Source organism: Balaenoptera acutorostrata, chromosome 9, assembly GCF_949987535.1.
Source record: "Balaenoptera acutorostrata chromosome 9, mBalAcu1.1, whole genome shotgun sequence".
Lineage (NCBI taxonomy): Eukaryota > Metazoa > Chordata > Mammalia > Artiodactyla > Balaenopteridae > Balaenoptera > Balaenoptera acutorostrata.
In genome coordinates, this window is record NC_080072.1 from 47,932,902 (window position 1) to 47,960,326 (window position 27,425).

A 27,425-nucleotide genomic window follows, 5' to 3' on the forward strand; every position below is an offset into this window, starting at 1 on the left:
GTATTTCCTTTTCATTCTCTTCACGGTGACTTTTAAAGAACAGAAATTTTTAGTTATAATCCATTTTATCAGTTTTCTCTCTTTATGTTTCATGCATCTTGTATTCTGTTTAAGATATCTTTGCTATTGCAGGGTCACAAAGATGTTCTGTGTTTCCGTCTAAAGCTTTTATTGTTTTACCTTTCACATTTAGATCTGAAATCCCAGAGCTAACTCTTTCAAGCACTATGCTATAACACAATTCTGTACTGCCTGAAGAAGCTCCCCCATCTGTGTGTGTGTGTGTGTGTGTGTGTGTGTGTGTGTGTGTCTGCATGCACGGGTGCACACCATTTATCAGCATTCTATAGAGTGAAAGAGAAACATTTCCATTGCTCTCACATCTGGGCCCAAAGTACAACAAGGCTTTGAAATGACCAATACAGTGCTTTTAATACACATTTAGTAAAACAAATGTCAGCCATTGTTCTTTTTTTTTAGAAAATTATTTATTTTATTTATTTATTTTTGGCTGCATTGGGTCTTTGTTGCTGTGTGCGGGCTTTCTCTAGTTGTGGCGAGCGGGGGCTACTCTTCGTTGCGGTGCGCGGGCTTCTCATTGCAGTGGCTTCTCTTGTTGCGGAGCACGGGCTCTAGGCATGCGGGCTTCAGTAGTTGTGGCTCATGGGCTCTAGAGCGCAGGCTCAGTAGTTGTGGAGCACTGACTTAGTTGTTCCATGGCATGTGGGATCTTCCCGGACCAGGAGTTGAACCTGTGTCCCCTGCATTGGCAGGCGAATTCTTTTTTTTTTTTTTTTTTTTGGCAGGCGAATTCTTAACCACTGCGCCACCAGGGAAGCCCAGTCATTGTTATTTGATTTAGTACCAATTGGTAAAATTTTAGTGGTTTAGGAAACTCTGTAAAAAAAAAAAAAAAGGTTGTTACTATAAAAGGCCTTAAGGGTGAAGATAATTCTCTTCTGTTATTGAGGGTAACCTGACAGGAGGCTCCCAGATTCTTAAATCTTGGCACTCTGGGAAAGAAGACTGTTGGGTGCTTCCTTGTGAGCTGTGGTTTGAAATTTGGATTTAGGGGCATTTTAGTGTTTTTGGTACAGCCATGTTTCCTGCTGGGTTCTGCTTTGGTACTCATTCTGTGAAACAGATAAATGCTGTCACTTTCATGCAGTAGAGGCTTCCTTTTGGGGAAGCATTTGGGAATTTCCAGGGCATTTCTGTGTCTTGTTTTCATGGTTGAAGGTTTAGATGTGATTCTTGCATGTATGGCTGTTTTTTTGCCTCTTGTGTTCCATACAAGTATGTCCCATATGCTTTACACATATTTACACACTCAGTCCTCTCAATACACCTATGAAATAGGTATTATTATCCCTGCGTTACAGGTGAGGAAACAGATTTATAGAAGAGAGACCTTGGGCATATTACTTAAAATTCAACAAGACATGGAACTAGTATTTGAATTTAGATTTGCTGTCATTAAAGTCCTGTTTCTTCCACTGTTATAGTATCTGTACCACAGGATATACAGCAGTACCTTCCTAGCTTCATCTGGATGAGAGGCCCATTCAGATTTCTGAGGCCTGTCTGCCTGGAGGACGAGATACAAGTTTACTCAAGTGTGTTCATGAATTCCAGGAGGGGTTGGTTTTGAATGATAATTTTTAAAAATTAATTAATTAATTAATTTTTGGCTGTGTTGGGTCTTCGTTGCTGTGCATGGGCTTTCTCTCGTTGCAGTGAGTGGGCTTCTCATTGCGGTGGCTTCTCTTGTTGTGGAGCACGGGCTCTAGGGTGTGCAGGCTTCAGTGGTTGTAGCACATGGGCTCAGTAGTTGTGGCTCACGGGCTCCAGAACGCAGGCTCAGTAGTTGTGGCGCACGGGCTTAGTTGCTTCGCGACATGTGGGATCTTCCCGGACTAGGGCTCGAACCCGTGTCCCCTGCATTGGCAGGCGGATTCTTAACCACTGCGCCACCAAGGAAGTCTGTTGAATGATAAATTTTTATGTCTCTATAGCACTTAGCGGCATAGAGCAGTGTGCTACACAGTAGGAACTCAATGAAGATTAATGGGTAAATTGCTTGAGTATGGAATAATGTAGTAATGTCGCAGAATAGGTGAATGTGGGGTAGACAGGGTCTCTATCCGGTGGCTGAGTGGAGAAAACATCAGTCTGTGCTTATATTTATAGCTTGGATTTGTTGAGAGGGTGTGATTATGATGTTAGGTTTTGGATGAATGTTTTGATTAAATGTCTTGCACAATGAGTAAATATCTGTGGGTTGATATGTTGATGAATTTTGGGGATATTTTCACCTTGGGAGACAATTAACATTTTTGGCTCGACACATTTTCTTCCCTCTCTGTGGTAGCAGAAGTGTATTCATTTTCAAAATTCTTCTTTAGCCTCATTTGGAATAGGTTGGCTGGTTTGGTTTTTGCTGCTGTGGTAAGAAGAACTGTGTTATAATTACCATCTCTGCTTCCTCTAACAGTTTTATGGATTTGCTTTGAAGAACCCTAAAAAAGAAGAAACTTTTATTGTGATAAATAGTTCTTCAAGAAGGATGTTTTATACTGGGTGATACTCTAAATGTGATATCCCAAATAACCACATTTGAAAAAAATATTTCCAAGACTTAAATGGCCCCAGAAGCTCCCCCCTCCATTGTCATGGTAAATTAGCAATAGATTGGCAAGGATAGAACTGAATTGGTAAGAGGAGACTGAAACCTGAGATCATTAAGCATTTACATAGGAGCATTTAATTCCTCTGAATGAATTCAAGTCTCCTGACCCGGATAAATTACACCCCAGAGTTCTGAAAGAATTTTGGTATGATTATCATTTAGTCACTGTCAGTAACCTGTAAGGAATCATAGAATCACCACAAAAGACATATTTTCAAGTCTGAGAAGAAGGTAAGAGCTTGACATATTCCTAGTCAAAATCTAGAATGGTTTATTAAGGACGTAATATGAGAATTTAGAAGAGGAAACTGTGATTATTAGGAGCTAACACGGACCCACTAAGAATACGTTAGTGACTTAACTAACCACATTTTCTTTATTAAGGGAGTAGACTAGTAGAAGAGGGGAACACTGTCAGCTACCATTTTTTTTTTTTTTACTTTTTATTTTATATTGGAGTATAACCGATTAACAATGTTGTGATAATTTCAGGTGCACAGCAAAGCGACTCAACCGTACATATACATGTGTCCATTCTCCCCCAGACTCCCCTCCCATCCAGGCTGCCACGCACTTCCCTGGTGGTCCATTGGTTAAGGATCCGCCTTTCAGTGCAGGGGACTTGGGTTCGAACCCTGGTTGGGGAACTAAGATTCCCACATGCTGCAGTGCAACTAAGCCTTCGCACCACAACTAAGACCTGACACAGCCAAAAATAATAAATAAGTAAATATTAAAAAAAAAAAAAAGAGTAAGGGATCTTAACTCTTTAAAAAAAAAACCAAAAAACATTGAGCAGAGTTCCCTGTGCTGTACAGTAAGTCCTTGTCTGTTATCCTTTTTAAATATAGTAGTGTGTTCATGTCAATCCTAACCTCCCTAACTATCCCTTCCCTCCACCCTTCCCCCCCTCCGCCCCCCATAACCATAAATTCATTCTCTTAAGTCTGTGAGTCTGTTTCTGTTTTGTAAGTACGTTCATTTGTATCATTTCTTTTTAGATTCCGCATATAAACTATATCATACGATATTTCTCTGTCTGACTTTCACTCAGTATGACAATCTCAGTATGACAATTTCATGAGTATGGTAGCTCATGTTGGTAAATGAGCTACCATTTTTTGATTCAAGAATGTTTTGAAGGGAATGATTAGGATATAGTTGGGAATAAGAGATTTGAGCTGTATGATGAAATAGGTGATGCAGGGAGTTCCCTGGCGGTCCAGGGGTTAGGACTTGGCACTTTCACTGCTGTGGCCCTGGGTTCAGTCCCTGGTCGGGGAATTAAGATCCTGCAAGCTGCGTGGCATGGCCAAAAAAAGAAAAAAAAAACCCAAGGGGGGAAAAAAAGAAATAGGTAATGTAAAAGTATAGAAGGGAGGTATGACTTAATAGCAACACAAAAATGTAAGGCTTGTAGTTGGCTGCAAGTTGGATTTATGGCAAAAGTGTGGTTTGGTTGACGAAAAGTTGTGGTTTTAGCTTTTCTTAATAGATGTTGTTGAAAGAGCGAGTGGATAGTGCTGTTTTAAACGATGTTAGTTAGACCACACCTAGGTAGAGTACTGATTTCAGTTCTAGGATCTAGGGTGGTGAGGGACCTGAAAATATCATATGAACTACATTCAAAGGAGCAGATTTGGTTTTTGACCAGTATATAGCTCTGACAGTAGCTCCCACAGAAGAGTTCCAGAAAAACTTGGAGATGGAGAGACGGCAACATTGTTGGACTACCGTAGATTTTGATAGCACTCACTTGAATAAATGTAAATTTTGGCTAAGCAGGCAAAGAAGGGTATGAAGGTCACTCTAGGCAGAGAATAGCATCTACAAAAAGAATGAAGGCATGAAAAAGCATGCCATATTTGAGGAACTACAAGTGAGTTAGTACAGATAGTGTGTAAAGGGGAAGAGGAGGGTGGTAGGAGGTGAGACTGGGGAAATTGGCAGGTGCCTTATATGAAGGTGGAGAAGCTGGAATCCAGGAGGATAAAAGTGATGGGCATAAGTCTTGATTGTATATTGAACCAGGCCTAGAATTCCAGGCTTTCTTGTGTCCTTTCAAGAGCTCTCCCTCTTCCTTTTCTTTAGGTATGTTGTTTTACGTTTACTTTAAAATGGTCAGGGCATGGCCTATGGTTATGAAAGGATTCTAGATAATCATACAAGACTATCTTTTACATTCTATAGCAAGCTAAAAAAACTGAAGAAAAGCTGTGACCTACAAGCAGTAGGTTCAGGTGTTAACTTTCCTAGTTATCAGTGCCAGATAATGGTTTTAACTTTTAGAGACAGACAGCCTATATTCTAGGTCATGCTAGAATCAAGAACTCTTTCTGCTTTTCCATGCATTTGCTTAAAAGAGGGTTCTTTCTTTGCCTAGTTCAAATGATAGATGCTTGAATGAACAGTTGCAGCTATAGTAATCCAGCAGTTAACAGCTGTGCCAAATAGAAGATATGTTTATCAAGACCTTGTGGTAACTTTGCGTGTGACTGCTGTGGTTGTAGCTTATTGTTCCACCGCCGGCAGGGTTGAATTTCAGCATGGGAAGCAGGTTCCTGAGGCCTCTCTGCTTGTTCCTTAGTCAGGGCTCTCTCTATCCAGGGTTGATATCCCGTTTGTATACTATATGTGTATGGCTAGCATTTGTCCTGATTGGTTGGTGCCCACATTGTACTGATTGTTAAATATTTTGAGAATCATGTCTAACTCTAACCATCCCTCTTTCCTGATCTTATGCCAGACCTGAAGTTTCTGTAATTTGTTTGTGGTTTATTCATACAGAGAAATTGCCTCTTTTTCTCCTCATGCTGTTAAACAATTTTATTTAAAAAATTCCTGGAAACAATTTTTTTTTTAATTATTAAAGGCCGTTATGTAGTATTTTCCTTTAAGTCCACTCAGTGATTGAAAAGCTAGGTTCAACCATTATGAGACAATTAAGGAAATTTGAACACTGACTAAGGATTCTTTTGGTCAAATTTTTCTAGGTGTATTAATAGTATTATGGTTACGTTAAAAGAAAAAAAAGCTCTTATTTTTTAGAGACACATGCCGAAATGTTTTAGATAAAATATGTCAAGATTTGCTTTAAAATAATTTGGTATGGGGGTGTACAGATATAAAGTAACATTGGACATGCATTCATATTTGTTGAAACTGGATGATGGATTCACAGTAATTCATTGTACTTTTCATAATAAAGAGTTAGAAAAAACTTATGTATTTTAACCCCCCCCCCCACATTTATAAAATTATAATTGGATTTTAAAAAATTCTCAAAGGTACATTATTGGCAATTATAACTTCTGATTGCCTTGCAATAATTAGAAGTACAACTTGGGGTTAATATGGGTATACCTCATTTTATTGCACTTCCTTTTATTGGGCTTCACAGATATTGCATTTTTACAGATCGAAGGTTTGTGGCCACCTTGCATGGAGCAAGTCTGTCAGCTCCATTTTCCCAACAGCGTTTACTCACTTCATATCTCTGTGTCACATTTTGGTAATTCTGGCAATATTTTAGACTTTTTCATTATTATTGTATTTGCTCTGGTGATCTGTAATTAGTGATCTTTGATGTTATTATTGCAAAAAAGATTGACTTGCTGAAGGCTTCAGTGATGGTTAGCATTTTTTAGAATGAAGTATTTTTAATTAAGATATGTTGGAGACTTCCTTGGTGGTCCAATGGTTAAGACTCTGTGCTCCCAGTGCAGGGGGCCCAGGTTCGATCCCTGATTAGGGAACTAGATCCCATGTGCCGCAACTAAGAGTCCGCATGCCACAACTAAAGGTCCCGCATGCCACAACTAAAAGATCGCACACATGGCAAGGAAGGTCCCTTGTGCCGCAGCTAATACCCTGCACAGCCAAATAAATAAATCAAGAAAAAAAAGATATGTACATTGTTTGTTTAGACATAATACTATTGCATACTTACTAGTGTAGCGTAAACATAACTTTTATACGCATTGGGAAACCAAAAAATTCGTGTGACTCATTCTTGCTGTATTGTGATATTTGCTTTATTGTGGTGGTCTGGAACCAAACCGACGATATCTCTCAGGTATGTCTGTACTTCCAGCCAAGGCAAAGAAATTTGACCTTTTAGTTTATATAATATTTTTATATAGTATAGCTTTTTGAAATATTAAAAGTGATGCCCCCCAGGTTCCCTGGTGGCGCAGTGGTTGAGAGTCTGCCTGCCAATGCAGGGGACACGGGTTCGAGCCCTGGCCCTGGAGGATCCCGCATGCTGCGGAGCAGCTAAGCCCATGCACGACAACTACTTAGCCTGCGCTCTAGAGCCCGCGAGCCACAGCTACTGAAGCCCGCGCGCCTAGAGCCCATGCTCTGCAACAGGAGAAGCTACCGCGATGAGAAGCCCGTGCGCCGCAACGAGGAGTAGCCCCCACTCGCCTCAACTGGAGAGGGCCCGCACGCAGCAACAAAGACCCAACTCAGCCATAAAGGAAGAAAGGCTTTATGGGCTTCTAGTTGGGAGCCATTGGCTCTAAAAATTTTGATCAACCTTGTTTGTATTTAGGGTTCTTAGCCCAATTGTAATTAATATTGTAATTGGGAATTTTTTCTTTTCCTGTGTATGTTGCTATAATGGTTAGATTGTATTCCAGTGCCTTAATATACCAAACTATCTTCTTGTTAAGCATTTGCTTTTCTGCTTTTTATTGCAGTTGTTAATAGCTCTACTATGAGAAGTAGCTTTTTAAAAAAATGCTATTTGAGTGCTATTTTAGTGGGTGCTTTTTTTTTTTTTTTTTCCTGGTGCCTTTTGGGTGGTATTTTAGTGGATTTAGCAGGTCAAAGGGTATGGATTTTTTTTTTTTTTACAGCTTTTGTGATGTTGTGCTAGTTTGGTTGAGCTTCTTTCAAAGGTGTCACTTAGTGTGTTGGAACCATTTCAGTGTTTAATTCTCTGACTGCTATACCAAAGTTTCAAGGCGTGTTAACAGTCTGGAAAAAAGGATAAATTTGGTTCTATTCAGAAGAACTGAGCTTTCATTGGGAACAGGTGGAAGGATAGGAATGTATTAACTAAATTTTGCCTTCAGTGAAGTCAGTTTAAGATACTGCCTTTTAGCTCAATTAGAGAGTTAGCTGCATAATAAAGGTGGCATTTGAATGAAGTCTTGAAGGATAGGAACAACTTAGGCTTGAGGATGTGAGTGGGGCAGGTAAAAGGTGGATGAGCAGGGAGCTATGGGGCATGTTTAGGCAATGTCGAGTCAAATTTGGCCATAACATATGCTATTTATAGCATGGTAATGGAAGCTAGGATTAAAAAGTTAGAGGAACAAGTAAAATAAACAAGAATATGCCAGACAGACTGTGTGAAAAATAATAGTGGGGGAAAAAAGAGAAATGATGGTATTTGACTGTAATAGCTTGAAGACTATCAGCTGCCACTATTGCTTCTATAAATAACTGTTGCAGGAAAATTGCTACCCTGTTAGTCATTCTGCTAGGGTCCTCATTTTAGCAGACCTATGATTTTCTAGGAAAAGTAGGATCAGTGTTTGTAAGGTTGTTGATCTAAATGGAACTGATTAATTTTCATAGTCTATCCAGATAAGAGAGTATGAGAGATGTAGAAGACAATGGACATTGGGAAGGTGGAGAGAAAAAATTAACATAGCGTTTACTCCTTGGACTCTTTCTAAGAAGCTTTCATCTAAAGCTTTGGCAACAGTGGTGGCTTTTAGTCTTGGTTTTCTTCCCAGGGCTGATAGAAAGCCCTAGCCTCATGAGTTCATGTTCCTCTTACTAAGCTCAGTTACTGGCAGGTTGGGCCCCCAGTTTAACCTCATTTTTCACTCTCTGTGGATCTCTAGTACCAAGAGAAGGCTCTGAGGGGTCATCTTTGTCCTAACTGCTAAAGAGTATGGCAACTTGGAGATTGATGGTGCTTGGTGCAGTGAAAGGATCCAGGAGATTTGGGTTGCTTTAGTTGGGGAGGAACCCCTATTATGACCTGTGGCTTGAGGATACTGCTTTGTATCACAGCAGAGAGCTTGGGGTTTTATGGCTTTTTAGCCTTCTGATGAAGATTACTTACTCTTACACCAAGATTTTACTTCTTGACTGCTCTAAATTTTAAAGTTCTAAGAGACATACACTCTCGTGTAGTATGTGTAAAGAACATTGGATGGGGTGTCTGGAGGGGTTTCTAATCCCATTTTGCCTTATACCCATTGGTGACTTATTATCTCTGAGCCAGTTTCCTTATCTGTAAAATCCCTCTGAGGGTTGTGGTGAAGCTTAATAAAATAATATACTGTGTGAAAATGTTTTCAGTGAGTTTCAGATAGTATATATATTTTTTCATTTTTTGCATTCAAGGTTTCTCATTCTGTATTATGCCAAGAGTAGAGGAAATGTGCAGGAGTAATGTGTGGATAATTATGGAAAGTTTGGGTTCATGAAATTGACCTTTTGAGGAGGAATGCTTTTCATTTTCTAAGACTTAAAGAAGATATAGAGAAAACTCCGATAGTGAGGGCTTTAAGGAAAAGATTTGTATTTTCCTCTTTGGAAATCTTTGCAAAAACGCAGAGAAAGTGGGTATTGGGTGAGCAGAAATCTGGGAAGGAGGAAATTATCTTGAAATTTTATTTGTGAGGAGGCCCTGCTTTACTCACTTGTGGCAATCTGGGAAGGGAGAACAATGCTGACTCAAGTTGGAAACTAAATCTAGAGCCTTGGTAGATTTTTCACTATAAGGTAGTACTGGGTTATGAATTTCAAATACTTTTTCCTCCCAAGAGGGCTTTTAGTAACAAGGCAGGGAGTGATGGTTATTCTCCTTTTTGCTATCAATGAATAATGTAGCTATGCGAATCCCTTTGTAGGTGATGAGTCAGGACTCCTACAGTTGTTTTGGCTTTGAGTTAAAGTTTTGTTCATTTCAGTTTTCAAATACTGTGTTAATATTGTTTAACTACTTTAATACACGTTTCTTTCGTTTAAAATAACTACGTGATTAATATTAGTCTTCTAGTATTCACCTTTAAGTTGGTGCATATAAATAGGAAGAGTTTTTTTTTAATCCTTGTACTTTAATATTGTTAAGATATCTAAATTTTGCAGTATAGAAATTAGGAATTAATTAGTGTTCTAAATCCTAGTTTAAAAAAAAATCTCTCTTTACCAGCTCAAGAGAAATGTGCTATTAAATTATGCATATTTTTTAGTATAATCTCTTTATCTTGAGATCATACGTGCTCAAGGTAGGCAATTTAGAAAGTAGATAAAAGCATAAGGAAAAAAATAGCAATCACCCATAGTCCAGCCTTCTAGAAGTAACATAACCATGTTTAATATTTTGTGTATTTCTTTCCATAATTTTTTCTGTTTTGAATTACTTAAAAATATATTGTAATGCACCCCAGTGTTCATAGCAGCACTGTTTACAATAGCCAAGACATGGAAGCAACATAAATGTCCATTGACAGATGAATGGATAAAAAAGATGTGGTATATATACACAATGGAATCTTAGCCATAAAAAAGAATGAAATAATGCCATTTGGAGCAACATGGATGGACATAGAGATTATCATACTAAGTGAAGTAAGTCAAACAAGGAAAGACATATTCATATTGATGGGCTTCCCTGGTGGCGCAGTGGTTAAGAATCCACCTGTCAATGCAGGGGATATGGCTTTGAGCCCTGGTCTGGGAAGATCTTACATGCTGCAGAGCAACTAAGCCCAAGTGCCACAACAACTGAGCCTGCGCTCTAGAGCCCGCAAGACACAACACGTGTTGTGTCTTGCCCACGTGCCCAGAGCCCATGCTCCACAACAAGAGAAGCCACCGCAATGAGAAGCCCGCATACTGCAACGAAGAGTAGCCTGTGCTCGCCGCAACTAGAGAAAGCCTCATGCAGCAACAAAGACCCAATGCAGCCAAAAATAAATAAATAAAAATAAATTAAAAAAAAACAAATATCATGATATCACTTTATGTGGAATCTTAAAAAATGATACAAATGAACTTAATTACAAAACAGAAATGGACTCCTAGACATAGAAAACAAACTTATGGTTACCAAAGGGGAAAAGGTGTGTGTGGGGGGGAGGGATAAATTGGGAATTTGGGATTAACAGATACACACTACTATATATAAAATAAACAACAAGGACCTACTGTATAGCACAGGGAACTATATTCAATATCTTGTAATAACCTATAATAGAAAAGAATCTGAAAAAGTATGTATATGTATAGATATATATAACAGTCACTTTGCTGTATACCTGAAACATTGTAAATCAACTATACTTCAGTAAAAAATATATATTATAAGCAAACTATCATTTTTTTGCAATTTATGGGAAATGTATGTCATAGGTACTTAACATCTATTTTTTTTTGCTTCTTTTAATGTTCTTCTGATTTAAAATTTTTATATGATTTTTCTTATGTCATTTTATTTTTTGAGATAGGTAGGACAGAAATCACAAAATTAAATAAAATACCATTATCTTCAGGATGTCTTAAGCTCTGTAGAGTAAGGTTATCAAGTTTCATCTGAAATCACATTCACAAGGCTTCTTGAGTGCTTTAACTGTGCCTCTGTTTCCTTTCTTTCCTTTTATTTGTACATGATCATATCTAGTTAGGAAAACTGTGTTAATCTTCATTACTCTCTATATTTCTTCTCTTTGAGATTTGCAACATCTGAGAGATTCTTTTTGTTATAGGAGTCTGTTGTGGTTTGACCCTTGGGTGAGACCTGTAATGGATACTTTGAAGCAGTGGCTTATGGTAGTTTTTGGTTCACAGATCCCTTTGAGAATCTTACACAAACTATGGATCCTTGCTCTAGCTCCATCAATCTGGATCATTTGAAATCTTGGCTTGCTAGGCCTATTGCACAGCTAATACCTTAGGTTGTCCCTTTATCTTGGAGTTATACTTTGCGACACTTTTCTTGTGATAGATCTAGTTTGCTGCACATCCCATATATACATCTTTCTTGGTTAATTTTAGTTTTGGCAGAGACCTTTTAAATTTCCACAAGCTTGTTGTTGTTGTTTGTCTCTTTATTTTTTTTTAAAACAACTTTATTGAGATATAATTTACATATCATGAAGTCCATATCCACCCACTGTAGGCAACTACAAATGTACTTTCTGTCTTTGTAGATTTGCTTATTCTGGACATTTTGTTTAAATGGTATATAATTTTAAAAATCTTTTAAATAAATTGTTTTAGAATAGATTTAAATTTATAGAAAAGTTGTGAAGATAGTGCAGGAAGTTCCTATGTACCCCACACGCAGTTTCCCCAATAGTAGTATCTTAACATTCAGTATGGTACATTTGTCACAATTAGTGAGCCAGTATTGATACATTATTATAATTAAAGTGTGGGTCTGTTTTCATCCACTGTGCTGGATTGTTGGAGTGTACTTGCAAATTTGGGAATTCATGCCCTTCATTTCTGGGAAATTTTGTTGATAAGATCTTCCCCTTTCTCTGTTCTCTCTTTATGGGATTCTATTATTTGAATATTAGACTTAGTGGACTGACTCCATACTTTATTCATATTTTCTTAGTTTTTGCATAACTCTCTTTCTGTCCAGTATTCCCCATTCGGGATACCATATTATAAATAGTCGTTATGTTTGCTTAGGCTTCTTTTAGCTGTAACCTTTTCTCAGGCTTGTTTTCTTTTTGATGACTTTGGCAGTTTTGAAGAATATTGGTCAACTGTTTTTTAGAATGTCCCTCAATCGGGATGTGTGTGATGTTTTTCTTCATGATTAGACTGGGGTTATGGTTTTTTGAGAGGAAGACTACAGAGGTAAAGTATCATTTTCATCATATTATATCAGGAATACATACATACTCTCAACATGACTTATCATTGTGGATGTTTATCTTGATCTCCTGATAGTGTTTGTCAGATTTTTCCAATGTTTGTCAGATTTGGTAGCGTTTGTCAGATTTTTCCTATGAGCAGCCCATCCTTAAGGAGTGGGGAGTTATTTTCCACCTCATGATCTCTGGCTATGCATTACATCTAAGAATAATGCACCAAGAAGCTGATTGGAATCTCTGTGTTGATAGGTGGGGTTTGGTTACTGAGAGGTTCACTATAGAATGATTTGGCTGTGTAGTTTTTTCCCTGTACCATCAGTATCTCTAGGTCTTTTTTCTTGTGCTGGTCAGGTTCACATAAAATGCTCCTTCAGATCTCTGCCTTGAGGGCATAATCCTAGCTGCCAACTTTCTGAGAGCCAAGTAGTGGAAGAGCACTGAGGGTCTCAATGTTCAGTATGTAAATCTTCTCTTATTTCCCTATTTTTAGAATGATACCCTTGTTCTCAGCTATGTCTGTGGTTTCTCAGCTGTTAATGCTTGATAACTGTGCAATCCCAAGTATAGACACCCATTCTTCTTATTATTATTTTTAATTTATTTTTTTTGGCTGCACCGTGCGGCATGTGGGATCTTAGTTCCCCAACCAGGGATTGAACCCATGCCCTCTGCAATGGGAGCGTGGAGTCTTAACTACTGGACTGCTAGGGAAGTCCCTTCTTTTTTTATTTTAATTGAGCTATAATTGACATATAACAATATATTGTTTTAAGTGTACAACAATGATTTGATATATGTATATATTGCGAAATGATTACATAATGTCTAGTTAATATCTATCACCATAGCTACAGGTTTTTTTTTTCTTGTGATGAGAACTTTTAAGATTTACTCTCTTAGCAGCTTTTAGATATACAATACAGTATTTGTAAACTATAGTCACCATGCTGTACATTACAGCCCCAAGACTTATTTATCTTATAACTGGAAGTTTGTAGCTTTTGACCTCCATCACCCATTTGCCCTCCCCACTCATTCTTTTATTTATCCATTGTAAAGAATAAACTTTGTTTTCTTCTTGAATGGAGGAGGCCAGATGGAGTGGTAAAGGTATGGGGTGGGGTGGGGTGGGCTGGGTGGTCCAGCTGGTTCAAAATTGAGATATAATTCATGTAACATAAATGTGGCATTTTGAAGTGTACACTTCAGTGGTTTTTAGTGTATTCACTGTGTTGTGCAGCCATCACACTATCTAGTTCCAGAACATTTCCATCATCCCAAAAGGAAACTGCATACCTATTAGCAGTTAGTCCCCTGGCAACCACTTTTTGTCTCTGTAAATATGCCTCTTCTGGGCATTTCATATACATGAAATTATACAGCATTTGGCCTTTTGTGTCTGGCTTCTTTAACTTAGCGTAATGTTTTCACGGTTCATTTGTGTTACGGGATGTAACAGTACTTCATTTCTTTTTATGGCTGAATAATGTTCCATTGTGTAGTTACACAACATTTTGTTTATTCATGAGCTGATGCTAGCTGGTTCTTAAATAGACTTTCAATCAATTCCTCTGTTTTTAGCCCCGTCGTAATCCCTACTTCCATAAGTACCTGATGCTACAAGTTCCTGAGCTTTTTGGAGGTTATGTTGTATCTCAGTTTTCTCAAGTCTACTGTCAGTAATGATTCATCCGTCTGCTTCCCAGCTTCTAAAATTTTGTTGCTATTATCTTCACTTTCATTCTATAGGTTTATGCTTCCCCACCTCTACTACTGTTTTTAGTGGGATTTTGGGAAGAGAGAGGCAGTAGAGGGAGAACTAACGCACGCCTAGAGCTCACAATTTGAAAGGTAGAATTTCCACGCTTGGTCAGACTGTAGGCCCAGCAGTCATTAAGTCATGGAATGATCGAGCTGGAAAAACCTTTACGGATCACCAACTAGTTCTCTGCTTCTTTATCTTTCAGTTGAGGAAAGTGAGACCCACAAAACTCAGTAAATTGTTTAGGATCATACAATTAGTAGCCATGGTGGGACCTTGACCCTCTCTCCTCCCTTCTAGGCTAGTTGCTTACACGTAATTTAGGCGGCTTATTTTAAAATTTGGTATTGAGGAGAGCATGGGGACCATTGCTCATATTTGTCCTCTGCTATTTCTTACTTAGAGATTCCAGTCCAGTGGGTTTGCCTAAGCCCAGTTTTCCGGAGGGCCCAGCTTATAGAGAAAAGTGCCTGTGTATACACACGTAAAGCCTCTGGGAGCCCTCACTCTATTTAGAACAGTATGTGTATTTCCATCTCACAGGACTGGGTTCGTTAAACTGGTCTGAAAGACCATGAATTTGAGAGCTTTTTGCTTTCCCCACTAAACACAGCAAATTACATATCTTAGTTCAAGATGTTAGCTCAACAAATGTGTGCCCTGCAGGGTATTCAGCTGGGCTGAAAGGGAGGCAGTGTCTACACTTGATGCCTTGCTACCAAAGTTCTGTCTTAGCTGTGGTTTGGAGCAGTCATCTCTGGATAGGTTCTCAAATCTCAGTCTCTTGTTAAAATCGGGTGCATGAGAAGTTCAGCCATTTTAGGAATACTAGGTTCATGAGTTGGACTAGGTGTGGTGCCTGGATGATATCAAGCAGGAGGCAAAGCATCAGTAAGAGTAGTGGTTGTCTACACAAATCTAAAGTTATCTGACAAAGAAAATATGTTGAGAAAGAAAGTGAACAAATCTTCCTCAGGGGAACACATAGGAGTAACAGATGGTTTCTATTGCTCTTTCATTGAAAAGCCTGGTAAATAGCTTTCCTGGGTTAGATAGTGCCTTAGAAGAGGCCTTGTGGCTTGTCCAAGGTGGGGGCAGCTCACTATCTACATTCTGGATATTTGTTTTTAAATGTCTGACTCCTGAGCACCACAGTCATCTTGGTGATGTGGGCCAAGGTATAGGCTGTCTCTTCAAGGAGCAGTTACCTCCTTCACTTATGCTGCAGGAGCTGTGAATTTACCTCAATTTTATGTGTACAAGAGAGGAAGAAGACAGTGATGAGGGCAGTGTAAGATGGCTTTCTTTAGCTACCAGAACTCTGCTTGCTAGTCTTACTGTGTGTTTTAAAGCTGTCTCTATTTAAAAAGTGCTGATATTAATGAAGTAGTCATCTAAAAGTAATAACAAGGTTAATTTAGTTAGAAATTTGTTTTCCCTTCTCTTACTACATTGTGCTCTGTTAGTCAAAGATGACAGAAGATGATCTCTGATTTGTACAGGGGTTCAGAAATTATCTAGAAGACGAGAATTGAAATGCTGGGGCAACAAATGAATTGAAGATAAAACCAGCTGGTGGGCTTCCCTGGTGGCGCAGTGGTTGAGAATCTGCTTGCCAATGCAGGGGACATGGGTTCGAGCCCTGGTCTGGGAAGATCCCACATGCCGCAGAGCAACTGGGCCCGTGAGCCACAATTACTGAGCCTGCGCAATTGGAGCCTGTGCTCTGCAACAAGAGAGACCGCGATAATGAGAGGCCCGAGCACCGCGATGAAGAGTGGCCCCCACTTGCCACAACTAGAGAAAGCCCTCGCACAGAAATGAAGATCCAACACAGCCATAAATAAATAAATAAATAAAGTAAACCCAAAGTTAAAAAAAAAAAAAAAACCAGCTGGTTTTCAACGTGAACTGAAAACCCAAGTATGAGTTGGTAGTAATACTATTCTGATGTGCAGTCAGTTTCGGAAATGTTTGTAACAGGAAAAATACAGTGATGTCTTTTAATGCAGGAAGGAAATTGATTATAGCATGAGTAGCACTGAATTGATGGCCAGTGTCACTAACGGGATCAATTGTAGGACATCCCAGGATGCCAGTATGCAAAGGATAGCATAATAACCTGGTTATATCCATTACCAGAGGAAAAAATTTCATCATTCTTGCTGTAGATAATGTGAACTAGACCTTGTAGGATTGGTGTTGATGTGGTGAGGTGAGGCAGTTTATGTGACACTTATGTCTTGGGCCTGGAGAGAGGGATAGCTTAGCTGCCTTCAAAGAGCTCTGTCCAAGGTATAGCTTTGAATGCTTCAATTGTGTTGCCTGCAGCCTCTGCTTTAAAACTTTGGCAGGTTGTTAAAAACATTAAAACACTTTTTAAAAATTAAAAATATACTTTTTAAATACATTAAACTTTTTATTTGACGTAATTGTAGATTCATATGCTGTTGTAAGAAATAATATAGGGAGATTACCCTGTACCCTTTACCCACGGTAACATCTTAAAAAACTATAGTATACTGTCACAACCAGGATATTGACATTGATACAGTCAAGATACAGAATAGTTCCATCATCACAAGAATTCTTGGGGTTGCCTTTTTATAGCCACCCTCCCCCCATCCCTGACCTTTGGCAACCACTAACCTGTTCGTTTCTATAATTTTGTCATTTCAAGAATGTTATATAAATGGAATCATACAGCATGTAGCCTGTTGGGATGGGCTCTTCTTACTCTTGTAGTGCAGATCTGCAGCAATGAATTCTCTTAGTTTTGTTTTACTTGCAAATGTTTTAATTTTGCCTTCATTTTTGAAGGATTTTTGTTTGTTTATAGAATTCTAGGTTGACAAGGCCTTTTTTTTTTTTCTTTTTCTTTTAGTGCTTGTAAGGTGTTGTTCCGTGTCTTCTAATCTCCATTGTTTCTGTTAAAAAGGCAGTAGTAATTTCAATCATTTTTTCTTCTTTAATGTAATGTATTTTTTTTCCCTCTGGCTCCATTCAAGATTTTCTCTTTAAAATTTTTTCTCTCTTTTTTTTTTCAAAAATTTGACTGCATATGATTTTCTTGGTATTTATCCTGCTTGGGATTCAGCTGAGCTTCTTGACTCTGTAAATTTATATCTTTTACCAAATTTGGGAAAATTTTGATCAGTATTTCTTCAAATATTCTTTTTTACCTCATTTGCTCTCCTTTCCTTTGGGGCTCCAATTATATGTATGTTAGACTTGCTGCCCCACATATCTTTGGATCCCTCCCCCCCCACACCCTTTCTCTCACTAATCTTTTTTCTCTCTGTTCTTCAGATTGGTTACTTTTTGGTTACTATTGGTTACTAGATTGGTTACTATTAGATTGGTTAGATTGGTTACTGTTTTTAAGTTCACTAACTCTTCTGCATCTCCAATCTGCTGTTAAGGCTGTCCACTTAATTATAGTGTCTATTTCGTTGTACTGTCTTTTCATTCATTATGAACATTGCTGTTTTAAATCCTTGTCTGCTAATCCCAATATTTGGGTCAATGCAAAGTCGTTTTCTTTTGATTGACTCTTCTCTTGAGAATGGGTCATGTTTTTCTGTTTTTTTATATGCTGAACAATTTTAGATTGTGTCCTTGACATTATGTACGATATGTTGTAGAGACTCTGGATTCTGTCACCTTCCTCCAAAAACATTGAATTTTGTTTGTTCTGTTTCCCAGCAGTGAGCGGCCGCTTAAATCTCAGTTCAGTTCTGTTAGCCCTAACTTAGCTGCTTGGGACCTGTTCCATGCACGCATGGTTCAGGGATCAGCCGGAGATTTGAACAGCGTTTATACACAGAGTTAGGGGCACCCCCTCTCTGGCTCTCTCTGGAATTTCCTTCCCTTGCTTCCCAGCTGTTGTGGTTGCCTTTAAATTCTGTCCTCCGGTTCCTTAAGCTAGTAAAACTATGGATTTTTATCCGAATTTTAGCCACCTCTCATGGCACAGACTGGGACCTGCCTAGCCAAAAGCCATGAAAAGGGGACATTTATCCAGTGTTGTTACCTTTTTCCAAGAGTTGACCCTCCATCTGCCTTCATAATCTGCCTGCTTTTCATTCTCTAGTACCTTCAGGTAGTTGTTTTTTATATTTTGTCCGGAGTTCATAGTTATCTGCAAGAGAGTTGGTCTCGCTGGAAGCAGAACTTCCATCAAACTCGATATAAATTATTCTGTTGACAAAGTCAGTTTTTGTTTTTTTTGTGTTTTGTTTCAGTTTCACAGATATTTATATTATCCTCCCTATCTCCTCCAAGGGACCAGATATAAAAATGTCCTTAGTTTTTTTTTCTTTAATATTTATTTAATTTATTTATTTGGTTGTGCCAGCCCTTAGTTGCGGCATGTGTGCTCCTTAGTTGTGGCTGGTGGGCTCCTTAGTTGCGGCATGCGAACTCTTAGTTGCGGCATGCATGTGGGATCTAGTTCCCTGACCAGGGATCGAACCCAGGCCCCCTGCATTGGGAGCGTGGAGTCTTAACCACTGCGCCACCCGGGAAGTCCGTTTTTTTTTTTTTTTTTTTTTAACTTCGAATTTTATGTAAAACTCCTTTAGTGTATCCAAACTCTGATTACTGATAGGTTTAGAAATTGAAATATTCATTTTATTTGGTATATCTAATCCAAGATGTAGATGTAACAGATGTGTCCCATAAACAGTTTCCCAGGAAATGATGGTTACTTTTATTGTGCTTGAATCTAAGCTAACACTGTGATCTGGAGAAGCTTTGTGTGGTTCAACATAAACCAGGTTGAGATTTAACCATATTGGGTCTTTCTCAGGTAGCTGTTTGGGTACCTACCTTTTCATATCTGCTCTACCATTTAAAAGCACAGATGTAATAAATTTAATATAAATGTACAACTTGGAAATCTTGGTGAACATTTTCTGATGACCTTACAGAGGACTTCAGACAGAAGTTTTGAGGATATTTTTTTTTCTTTTTTAACTTGTTGACATGCATGTATGAAACAATCAACATAGGTGTCTCATGATAAGAAAGGAGAAAATAATGGTCTTAATTTGGGTCATCATCAACCTAGAAAGCAGTTATTTAGTAGTATGTGTATTTTATTTTAGATTGTATGAAAACCTGCCCATTTAGGTTAACCTTTAAGTGGTCAAAATATTTTCTGCCCAAATTAAGATAAACATTTGGAGCTGTGGTTTTTAACTTTTTCGAGTCATGAGATCCTTTGAGATCTGATAGAAATTGTGTCCTCTCCCCAGAAAAATGCAAATGTCTTCATACAAAAATTTGTAAATTATTTCAGAGAGTTTAGGGGTTCCTTTGAAGCTTCTCAGCATAAGCATCCCTCATTCAGGGTTATTCAAATCAAGCCAGTACCAAGAGGCTAATAGCAATACAAATGTCAGTTTGTTTCTGGCTTGGCCAGAGCAGAACAAGTAAACAAAGAACCTATTAGAAGTCCTTGTAAGGCATGCAGGCTTTAAAAAAAAATCTGTCGTGATTTTATCTGAACTGTACTTTCCAGGGAGCAGATTCACAAAGACAGACTGATACCTAGTTGACTAATTTTTAAGTTGCCGTTAGAAATGGGCCTTAGTTTTGATATTCAGACCTGCTGACATTTGTGTTGGGCAAATAATTAGTTGTTGTTTCTAGGACAATAGGACAGTAGTTGTGATGTCATATTCCTGATATTGTCTGAATTTCCAAAGGTCTAAATAATTGAGGATTTAAGGGACCTGTGACACATGTGTAGGTTTCAGGAGGTGGGGCTATGTAGATGTTCCTGAGGCAATAAGTCTCCATTGCTTATTCTCAAAAAACTCAGCCCTCGGTAAATGATGAAAGATTGAATTTTTTTTTTTTTTCAAAGTGTAAAGGGTTTTTTTTAATTATGTGTAACACAAAGTTATTTAAGTCAATACATTTTTTAAGGAATTTCACATGTTCTGTTTCTTTCCACTGCCAATCACCTTAGTTCCTCCAAACTCATAATCTTCAAGATAAAATAGCCCTTTCAAAAAGAAATTATCGTGTGAGTCAGCCCTGTATAACAAATATAAAGGTAAGGGTCCATTTTCAGAGATGCTCATGTAAAATTCTGAAGCCAGCCTCCCCTCCTTTAGTAACCAGGCAACCTGTAATGTAATAAACTGTAATCTTTGGGATCCAATTTCCTCAAGCGATTTACTTTAGGACCATGTTTAGGGTCAGGCGATGGATCTGCCTGGTTCTGAATTTGACACCCTCTAAAAATGTATTAGGTTCAAATCATATTCACTCCTAAGCCATCACACCCTAGAACAGTACAGATCATTGGGATATGCCAATACCTAAGATAAAAATTTTGTTAGGTTTTTCATAGTTTACTTGGCAGCTGATTGAATTGTTTTAACAAAAAGATCTTAGGTTTGTGATCTCCTTCCTCTATTACTTTCTGACACTTCAGAGCGTGATTATAATGAACACGATTGTTCTCAGGGCCTTCATACCTCTTCTTTATACATCTTCTTTCCCCTTGCAGTGAAAAGAGTATGTTCCTGCTACTGGTCCAGTCTAATACACAGAAGGACTTTTGTCTGAGATTGGCACTCTCTGCTGTGCCTTTACTCAGAAACTGACTCTAACAAGACTTCTTTACTCAGCTTGTTTAAAGAAGGAGCAGGAGGTGGACAGGTAGTGGTGGGGACAGAGGATCTGAAGGCCAGTTCTCCCTGTGATTCACAGCTTCCCCCACCTCTTTGTCTACACTCCAGGTCAGCTCATCATGTTTACTTCTGGCTCTATTCTACATCTCACTGGTTGTTTAAAATTCTCCCCCTAAATAGTCCCCTGTTCCATCCGTTGAATGCTCTTCAAGTCTTAGGGGGCACCTTGTAGCCATCTTAGGAAAACATCTTTCTCTAAAGGCTTCCATGTAGGACATTGCTAACCGCCCTGATTCCTGTATATGTTCAAATAGTTCGTGGTTTTAACTGAGGGGATTTTCTAGCCTACTAAGGAAGAAATGAGCAAACTGACAATTAAAAATAAAGAAGCTTAGGAGGAAGAAATAGTTATCTTCTCTCAGAACTGAATGCAGTTTAAAAATACATTCTGAGAATGTTAGACTGTAGACAAGACCTTATGTCAGCTGCTTGCTGTTTAATTACTTTGTACAGTGAGTGCAGGCTTGCCATGGGTGGGCTCTTTGCACTCTTTGCCGATGTTAGTGAAAACTCTGAGACTAGCTCAACATAGCCGTAGGGCTTTGTTGCTACTGGTATTACCAGCTGCCGGCTGATTTTGCCAGTTTTATTTAGCGAAGATTATGAAATGTATTTTGAGAGATGAAATTTGCTAGAAAAGAGTTTCAGAAAAATCAATTTGGAAGAAGGGATTAGAAATTAGAGGAATTGAATTGTGGAACTTGCTTTACTAACAGAAGGTTGGGTCTTGTCAGAAGTTGAAAATTATGAATAAGTGGGCTTCTGATGGTGATGGTGGACGAAACCTGAGAGAAAATGGAAGTGAAGGTTTTAATTGTTAAAAGCAATAACTCTCTGACTGGAATCATTATTAGTTTCTGGAACAGGTGCCTTAGAAGTAATATAATATAAACTCTGTTTTAAAAAACTTTCAAGGTGCCTCTGGGCTGATTTAGAGTGAAGGACTATCTGACTTTAGGTTCATTCCAGTCTTGTGTTGGTGAGAAGTGCATCTTCCTTAATAATCACCAGCCCCTTTGGGTTCTAAGCCAACTTATAAAAACTTTAGTTGGAACAGAATTTATTCTGTCAACTAGAGCACGTGAACAGGATCCTGTGCAAGTGTGCTCTGAATGGATAGACCACATAAGCTGGAGCCTCCCAGATAATAACCTTCCTGGGAAATTGTTATTTGTGTATGTTCTTTTTCCTATACGTTTAACGGAAAGGTCCTTGAGGATGGGTGTTTCATCTGGTTCACTCTATCCTTCACAGTACCTAAGGCCCTTGTATAACATGATTACTCAATAAATAGATATAGAATTCAATTGAATTGTCCTTGATCATGTTTCCCACATATTTTTCCATGATTCCTACTAAATTTATTTATTCAAAATATTTAGGTGCATTTAATTTGTTCCCTTTTCCCTAGTCCCTTGGGAAAAGCAATATTTGGGGTATACTTTTAGAAAAAGCACTAGTGGCTTTATAGTAATTTAATACTTGTAGAGCTCTTCATCCCATTATACTATTTTGTAGTGTTTTTCAAACTGTGAATCGTGACCATTAGTAGGTCTGCAGTTAGCCTTTTTGGTTTTAATGATATAGAGTAGAAATTGAGAACACATTCCATATAGTAAGGGTATTTTTTTGGTGAAATTTTTGTTTTAAGTAAATTTATATATATTAATATATATCATGTGTGTGTTTATTGCTTCATGATATAAACTTTGTTTCATACTGGGGTCATGGTCAAAAAAGTTTGAATAACATTGCTTTATTGTAATACTATGTTATTTCATTTATCATATAGCATTATGCCAGTACATACAGGCTTCTAAAGCCAGGGATGGTGCCAGCCCTTTCATTTCAAGTACAACTGAAGGTAAAAACAAAACAAAATTGAGAACACCCAAAGCATTCTGGTGGCTCTTATATAAGTCTCTCCAGTGGCATTTTGCACCCTTTGACCTAACTTTCTTAAGCCTTTTTCGACCAATAGATTTTTTTCATATTTGTATCCCTCTAGGTGGTGGGTTCTTTGATTCTTCCTCTTTTCTCTTCAGTGTTCTTATTTCAGTATGCTCTAATGTTTTTAGGAGGGGGAAGGGGAAAACAAAGGAGAATTTCAGAAATTTCAAATGATTCTCAATTGACAAAATAGCTCATTAGATTTATCCTGAAATCTGCTCTCTTAACGTTCTTGAATTTTTAAATCCCCTTTGTATTTTTTCAGAGATCATAGAAATGCATACTTCGTTTTGAATTTAAAATAATTTATGCTTCTATGATGTTATTAGTTGACTTTAAGCAAACAAAATGTAGCTTTTAGGGGGAAAAAAATGATGGATATAATCCTTCATCTTTCTTTGTGCTTTCTCCCCTCTTCTCCCAAGAAGAGTGTAGTAATGATTTCATTTTAAAGAAAAGCCAAGGTAGCTAACAGTGTCCAGTATTAACCGTGCTAAACTTTTCCAGCTTCTTACTGATCTAATAACTATAATACCTTTCCTGTTCTTAGATGGTTGGCATACTAACCCTTTTGCCTTCATTTCTGTACTTTGCTGGACTGCCAAGCTCAGATATTCATAACCTGTGGTTTCAGGGGACTTTGTGGAGATGACTTGCTTCATTCTTTTTCTTGCAGGAGAAAATTTTGAGCAGACACCATTGAGACGAACATTCAAGTCTAAGGTTCTTGCACGATATCCTGAGAATGTGGACTGGAATCCCTTTGACCAAGATGCAGTGGGAATGGTTAGTATTTGTTAGCTACAGGTGTGAGATAATTTACAGAGTAATTCACAGTAGGATTGTGAGTTCAGACTATGGTAGCAGTGGTTCCACCAAGTATCAGTAACTTCTTATATGCATATTGTTAGTGATTCTGCATTTTGATCACTATATCAAATACTTGGAATATATCAGATATACCAAAAGTCACAAGGTGCTTCTGCTGAGTCAGACAAATACATAGTACTGGGTCAGTGAACTGTTTTTGTGAGATTGAGCTATTGGTTGCTTATAGCATTGATTTTACACAATAAGTGAGGTTTAAAGCAGTTTTCATCTGTATTGTATATATATCTGAGTAATATGACAGAAATGGGTGTTTTTGTTTTATTATACTTTTAGATAGGGCAGCATTTTAAATTTGTAGATGAATACTACCATGAATAAGCTAATGTTTGTTGAGTATTCACCTTGTGCTAGGCACTGTGATAAGTATATACATGAATTAACTCATTTAATCCTCACAATACCCCTTATGTAGATAATATTAAGTAAACACACACAGACACAGACACATATTTTATGGGTGAGGAAACTAAGATCCAGAGAGGTTAAGTAATGTGTTCAAGGTCATATGGCTAACGAGCAGTTGAGCAAGCTTAAATACCATAGTCTGGTTCCAGAACTCTGCTCTTAACCATATCTTTGTACTGCCTCTGTTACTTTTTAATAGCTTTTTGAGGATGATCTTGTTTGATGCACACAATAACCCTGTGAAGTACGCAGAGTAAACTGTATTATCTTTATTTCACAAGGGAGGAAACTGAATTGTAGAGAGCCTCAAGTTTTTTGACTCCTAGTCCAGTGCTTATTTCCTTTTAACATACTATATTCTAGAAACACTTAGGCTTTGAGAAGTCAAGTTCAAGGGTAATGGATATACCATAATGTAGCTCCTTGTACTTGTTAACCCAGGCTCCTCGTAGTTCCTTTGTATAGCCAGGTTTGTGGAAAAGTGGAAAATGGAAACTGATTGATTCAGGTCAGTTAGATTAGCTACCCAAGTTTCTTTATATAACCCATCTGAGTTAAAGTGAAAAAAGTGCATCTTTATCCTGATTATGTCATCTCCTTGCATTACATGAAATGAACACCCTTTTTTTTTTATATGAAAAGAGAAGATTTTATTGATGACAGAATCTTGTGAGCTGATAGAATCTAAAACTTTGTTTATTTTTAGGTATGAAGTTGCATCTGTCTGGTTTTTAGATATATTTCTAGCATCATCTCCTAATACATGCTGTCATGCTTAACCACCTACCTAAATTCTCCAAGCTTTCTTTTACCTCCTTTGTGCATTTTCTTCATGCCCCTGAAATACCCTTCTTTCTCTTATCTACCTGATGAATCCTAGCATAAGCTCATCTCTGAAGCCTTTTCTGATGAAGGCTGAGACTGAGTTGTTTGTTCTTTATTCCTCTAGCACTTTGTGTATACTTCTGTATAGCCTTGATAAATGCATTATAATTTTAGTTACTTGTGTGTCTTAGAATGGGAGGTCTTGAGGACAGATATTTTGCTGTGTTGGTCTTATATCCCAGACACCCAGCATAGTAGGTGCTCTTTAAGTAAATAAGTAGTGATGGTGTTCTGAGAAGAGGATCAGCAGTGAGTGTTCTCACCAGTTGTTTCCTTGTGTCTTTTGCAGCTGTGCATGCCCAAAGGGCTGGCATTCAAGACCCAGGCTGATCCCAGGGAGCCTCAGTTCCATGCCTTTATTATCACAAGGGAGGATGGCTCTCGGACATTTGGGTTTTCTCTCACATTTTATGAGGAGGTGACTAGCAAGCAGATCTGCAGTGCAATGCAGACCCTCTACCACATGCATAATGCTGAGTATGATGTTCTCCATGCTCCCCTTGCTGATGGCCAAGACCACAGTGACATGGAGGATGGTGAAGGCACTCCTGGGACCAAGCTGCAGCGCTTCAACTCCTACGACATTAGCCGGGATACGCTCTACGTCTCTAAGTGCATTTGCCTCATCACGCCCATGTCCTTCATGAAAGCATGTCGGAGTGTGCTGGAACAACTTCACCAGGCAGTCACTTCACCTCAGCCCCCTCCACTGCCCCTTGAGAGCTACATATACAATGTACTCTACGAGGTGCCACTCCCACCTCCTGGCCGGTCCTTGAAGTTTTCTGGGGTCTATGGGCCAATTGTCTGCCAGAGACCAAGTACCAATGAGCTTCCCTTATTCGACTTTCCTGTCAAAGAGGTCTTTGAACTGCTTGGGGTGGAGAATGTGTTTCAACTTTTTACTTGTGCCCTTCTGGAGTTTCAAATCCTGCTCTACTCACAGCGTAAGTCAGTGCTTACTACAGCTCTCTCTCTTCATAGGGCCTCTCTTCTTTCCATATCAGATACAGTGGGGCTGACTGTAAAGGACACGGGCTGTTACAGTTTGAGCAAAACTCAGATCTTTTGCAGGTAGGTGCTGGATGGCAAACTAATGGAACCTGAGAGGTCTACCATTTCTAATTGGCTATCATCGTGGCCTTTTGCTGGGCACTCCAGTCTGGGAGGGGAACCCTGCCTCCTGACGTCTGATTGATGCTGAAAAGAGGAGGCAGGAGTTGATGGTCATGGGAAACTGACTTTCCATCAGTTCTGTTCTATCACTCTGCAGAGTTATTTCTGCCCCTTCCTCAGCCTGACAGTAACGATGATCCTTCGTATATTTGAAAAAATATATTTGAGAAAACGAGGTTGTGTTGCTTTTTTCTGTTGTTTGTTTGTTATAACTGAATTGTTTTTATAAGTGAGAGGTTAAGTGATGGTGAGCAGCAGATTTGGACAAAACAGTAAAATAGAGCAGAAGGAAACAAATGTTTATTAAAGGAGCCAGATAAGTAACATAAAATTCATTCATTCAGTACATATTTATTGAGAATCTGCAGTGTGCCAGGAGTTATTCTAGGGGCTAGAGATTCAGGGTGGACAAAATAGATAAAAATCCCTGCTATAATAGAACTTATATTTTAGTGGAGAAAGAGAGGTGATTTTTTTTTTTTTGGCCTCACGGCTTGTGGGATCTTAGTTCCCCGAGCAAGGATTGAACCTGGGCCCTGGCAGTGAAAGCACCGAGTCTTAACCACTGGACTGCCAGGGAATTCCCACCCCCCCCTTTTTTTTTTTTTGAGAGGTGACTAAATAAATAAATAAAATATATAGTATGTAAGGTGGTAATAAGGTCTGTGGAAAAAAATAAAACAGGAAGGAAGATAGTATTGGGGGAAGGGAAATTACAATTTTTAATAGAGTGATTAGGTTAGGCCTCTGTGAGCGACTCATGTTAATGTCTGTAGGAAAAGTATTCCAGGCAAAGGGCACAGGAAGTAGAAAGGTTGTGAGACAAAAACGTGATTGGTATGTTCAAGGACACTGAGGAAGCCTGGAGAGCAGGAGCATAGTAGCAGATAGTGTTAGAGACTTAACAGGAGGCCAAATTGTACAGAGTCCTGTAGGCCATTGTAAGGACTTTGTTACTCTGAGATGCTTAGTCATTGGAGGTTTTAAGATTTTTGACTTTTTGTTTTGAAATAATTCCCAGTTTATAGAAGAGTTGTAAGAAATGTTCAAAGAACTCTTGTACACTCTCCCACAGTACACCAGTTATTAACATTTAGCCACAT

General features: G+C 38.5%; 1 protein-coding gene across 4 annotated transcripts in view; it reads left to right on the top strand.

Moving 5' to 3' along the window:
• The window catches only part of DENND5A (DENN domain containing 5A), a 111,223-nt gene that overhangs the window by 17,825 nt on the left and 65,973 nt on the right, over window positions 1-27,425 (top strand). For 2 of the 4 annotated variants that reach the window (XM_057552521.1, XM_057552519.1), the window contains exons 2-4: window positions 22,808-22,879; window positions 23,642-23,751; window positions 25,436-26,093. In XM_057552521.1, the coding sequence (XP_057408504.1) occupies window positions 22,808-22,879; window positions 23,642-23,751; window positions 25,436-26,093 (840 nt within the window). The remainder of the gene's footprint in view (window positions 1-22,807; window positions 22,880-23,641; window positions 23,752-25,435; window positions 26,094-27,425) is intronic. The other 2 variants (XM_057552522.1, XM_057552520.1) reach the window with 1 other exon arrangement.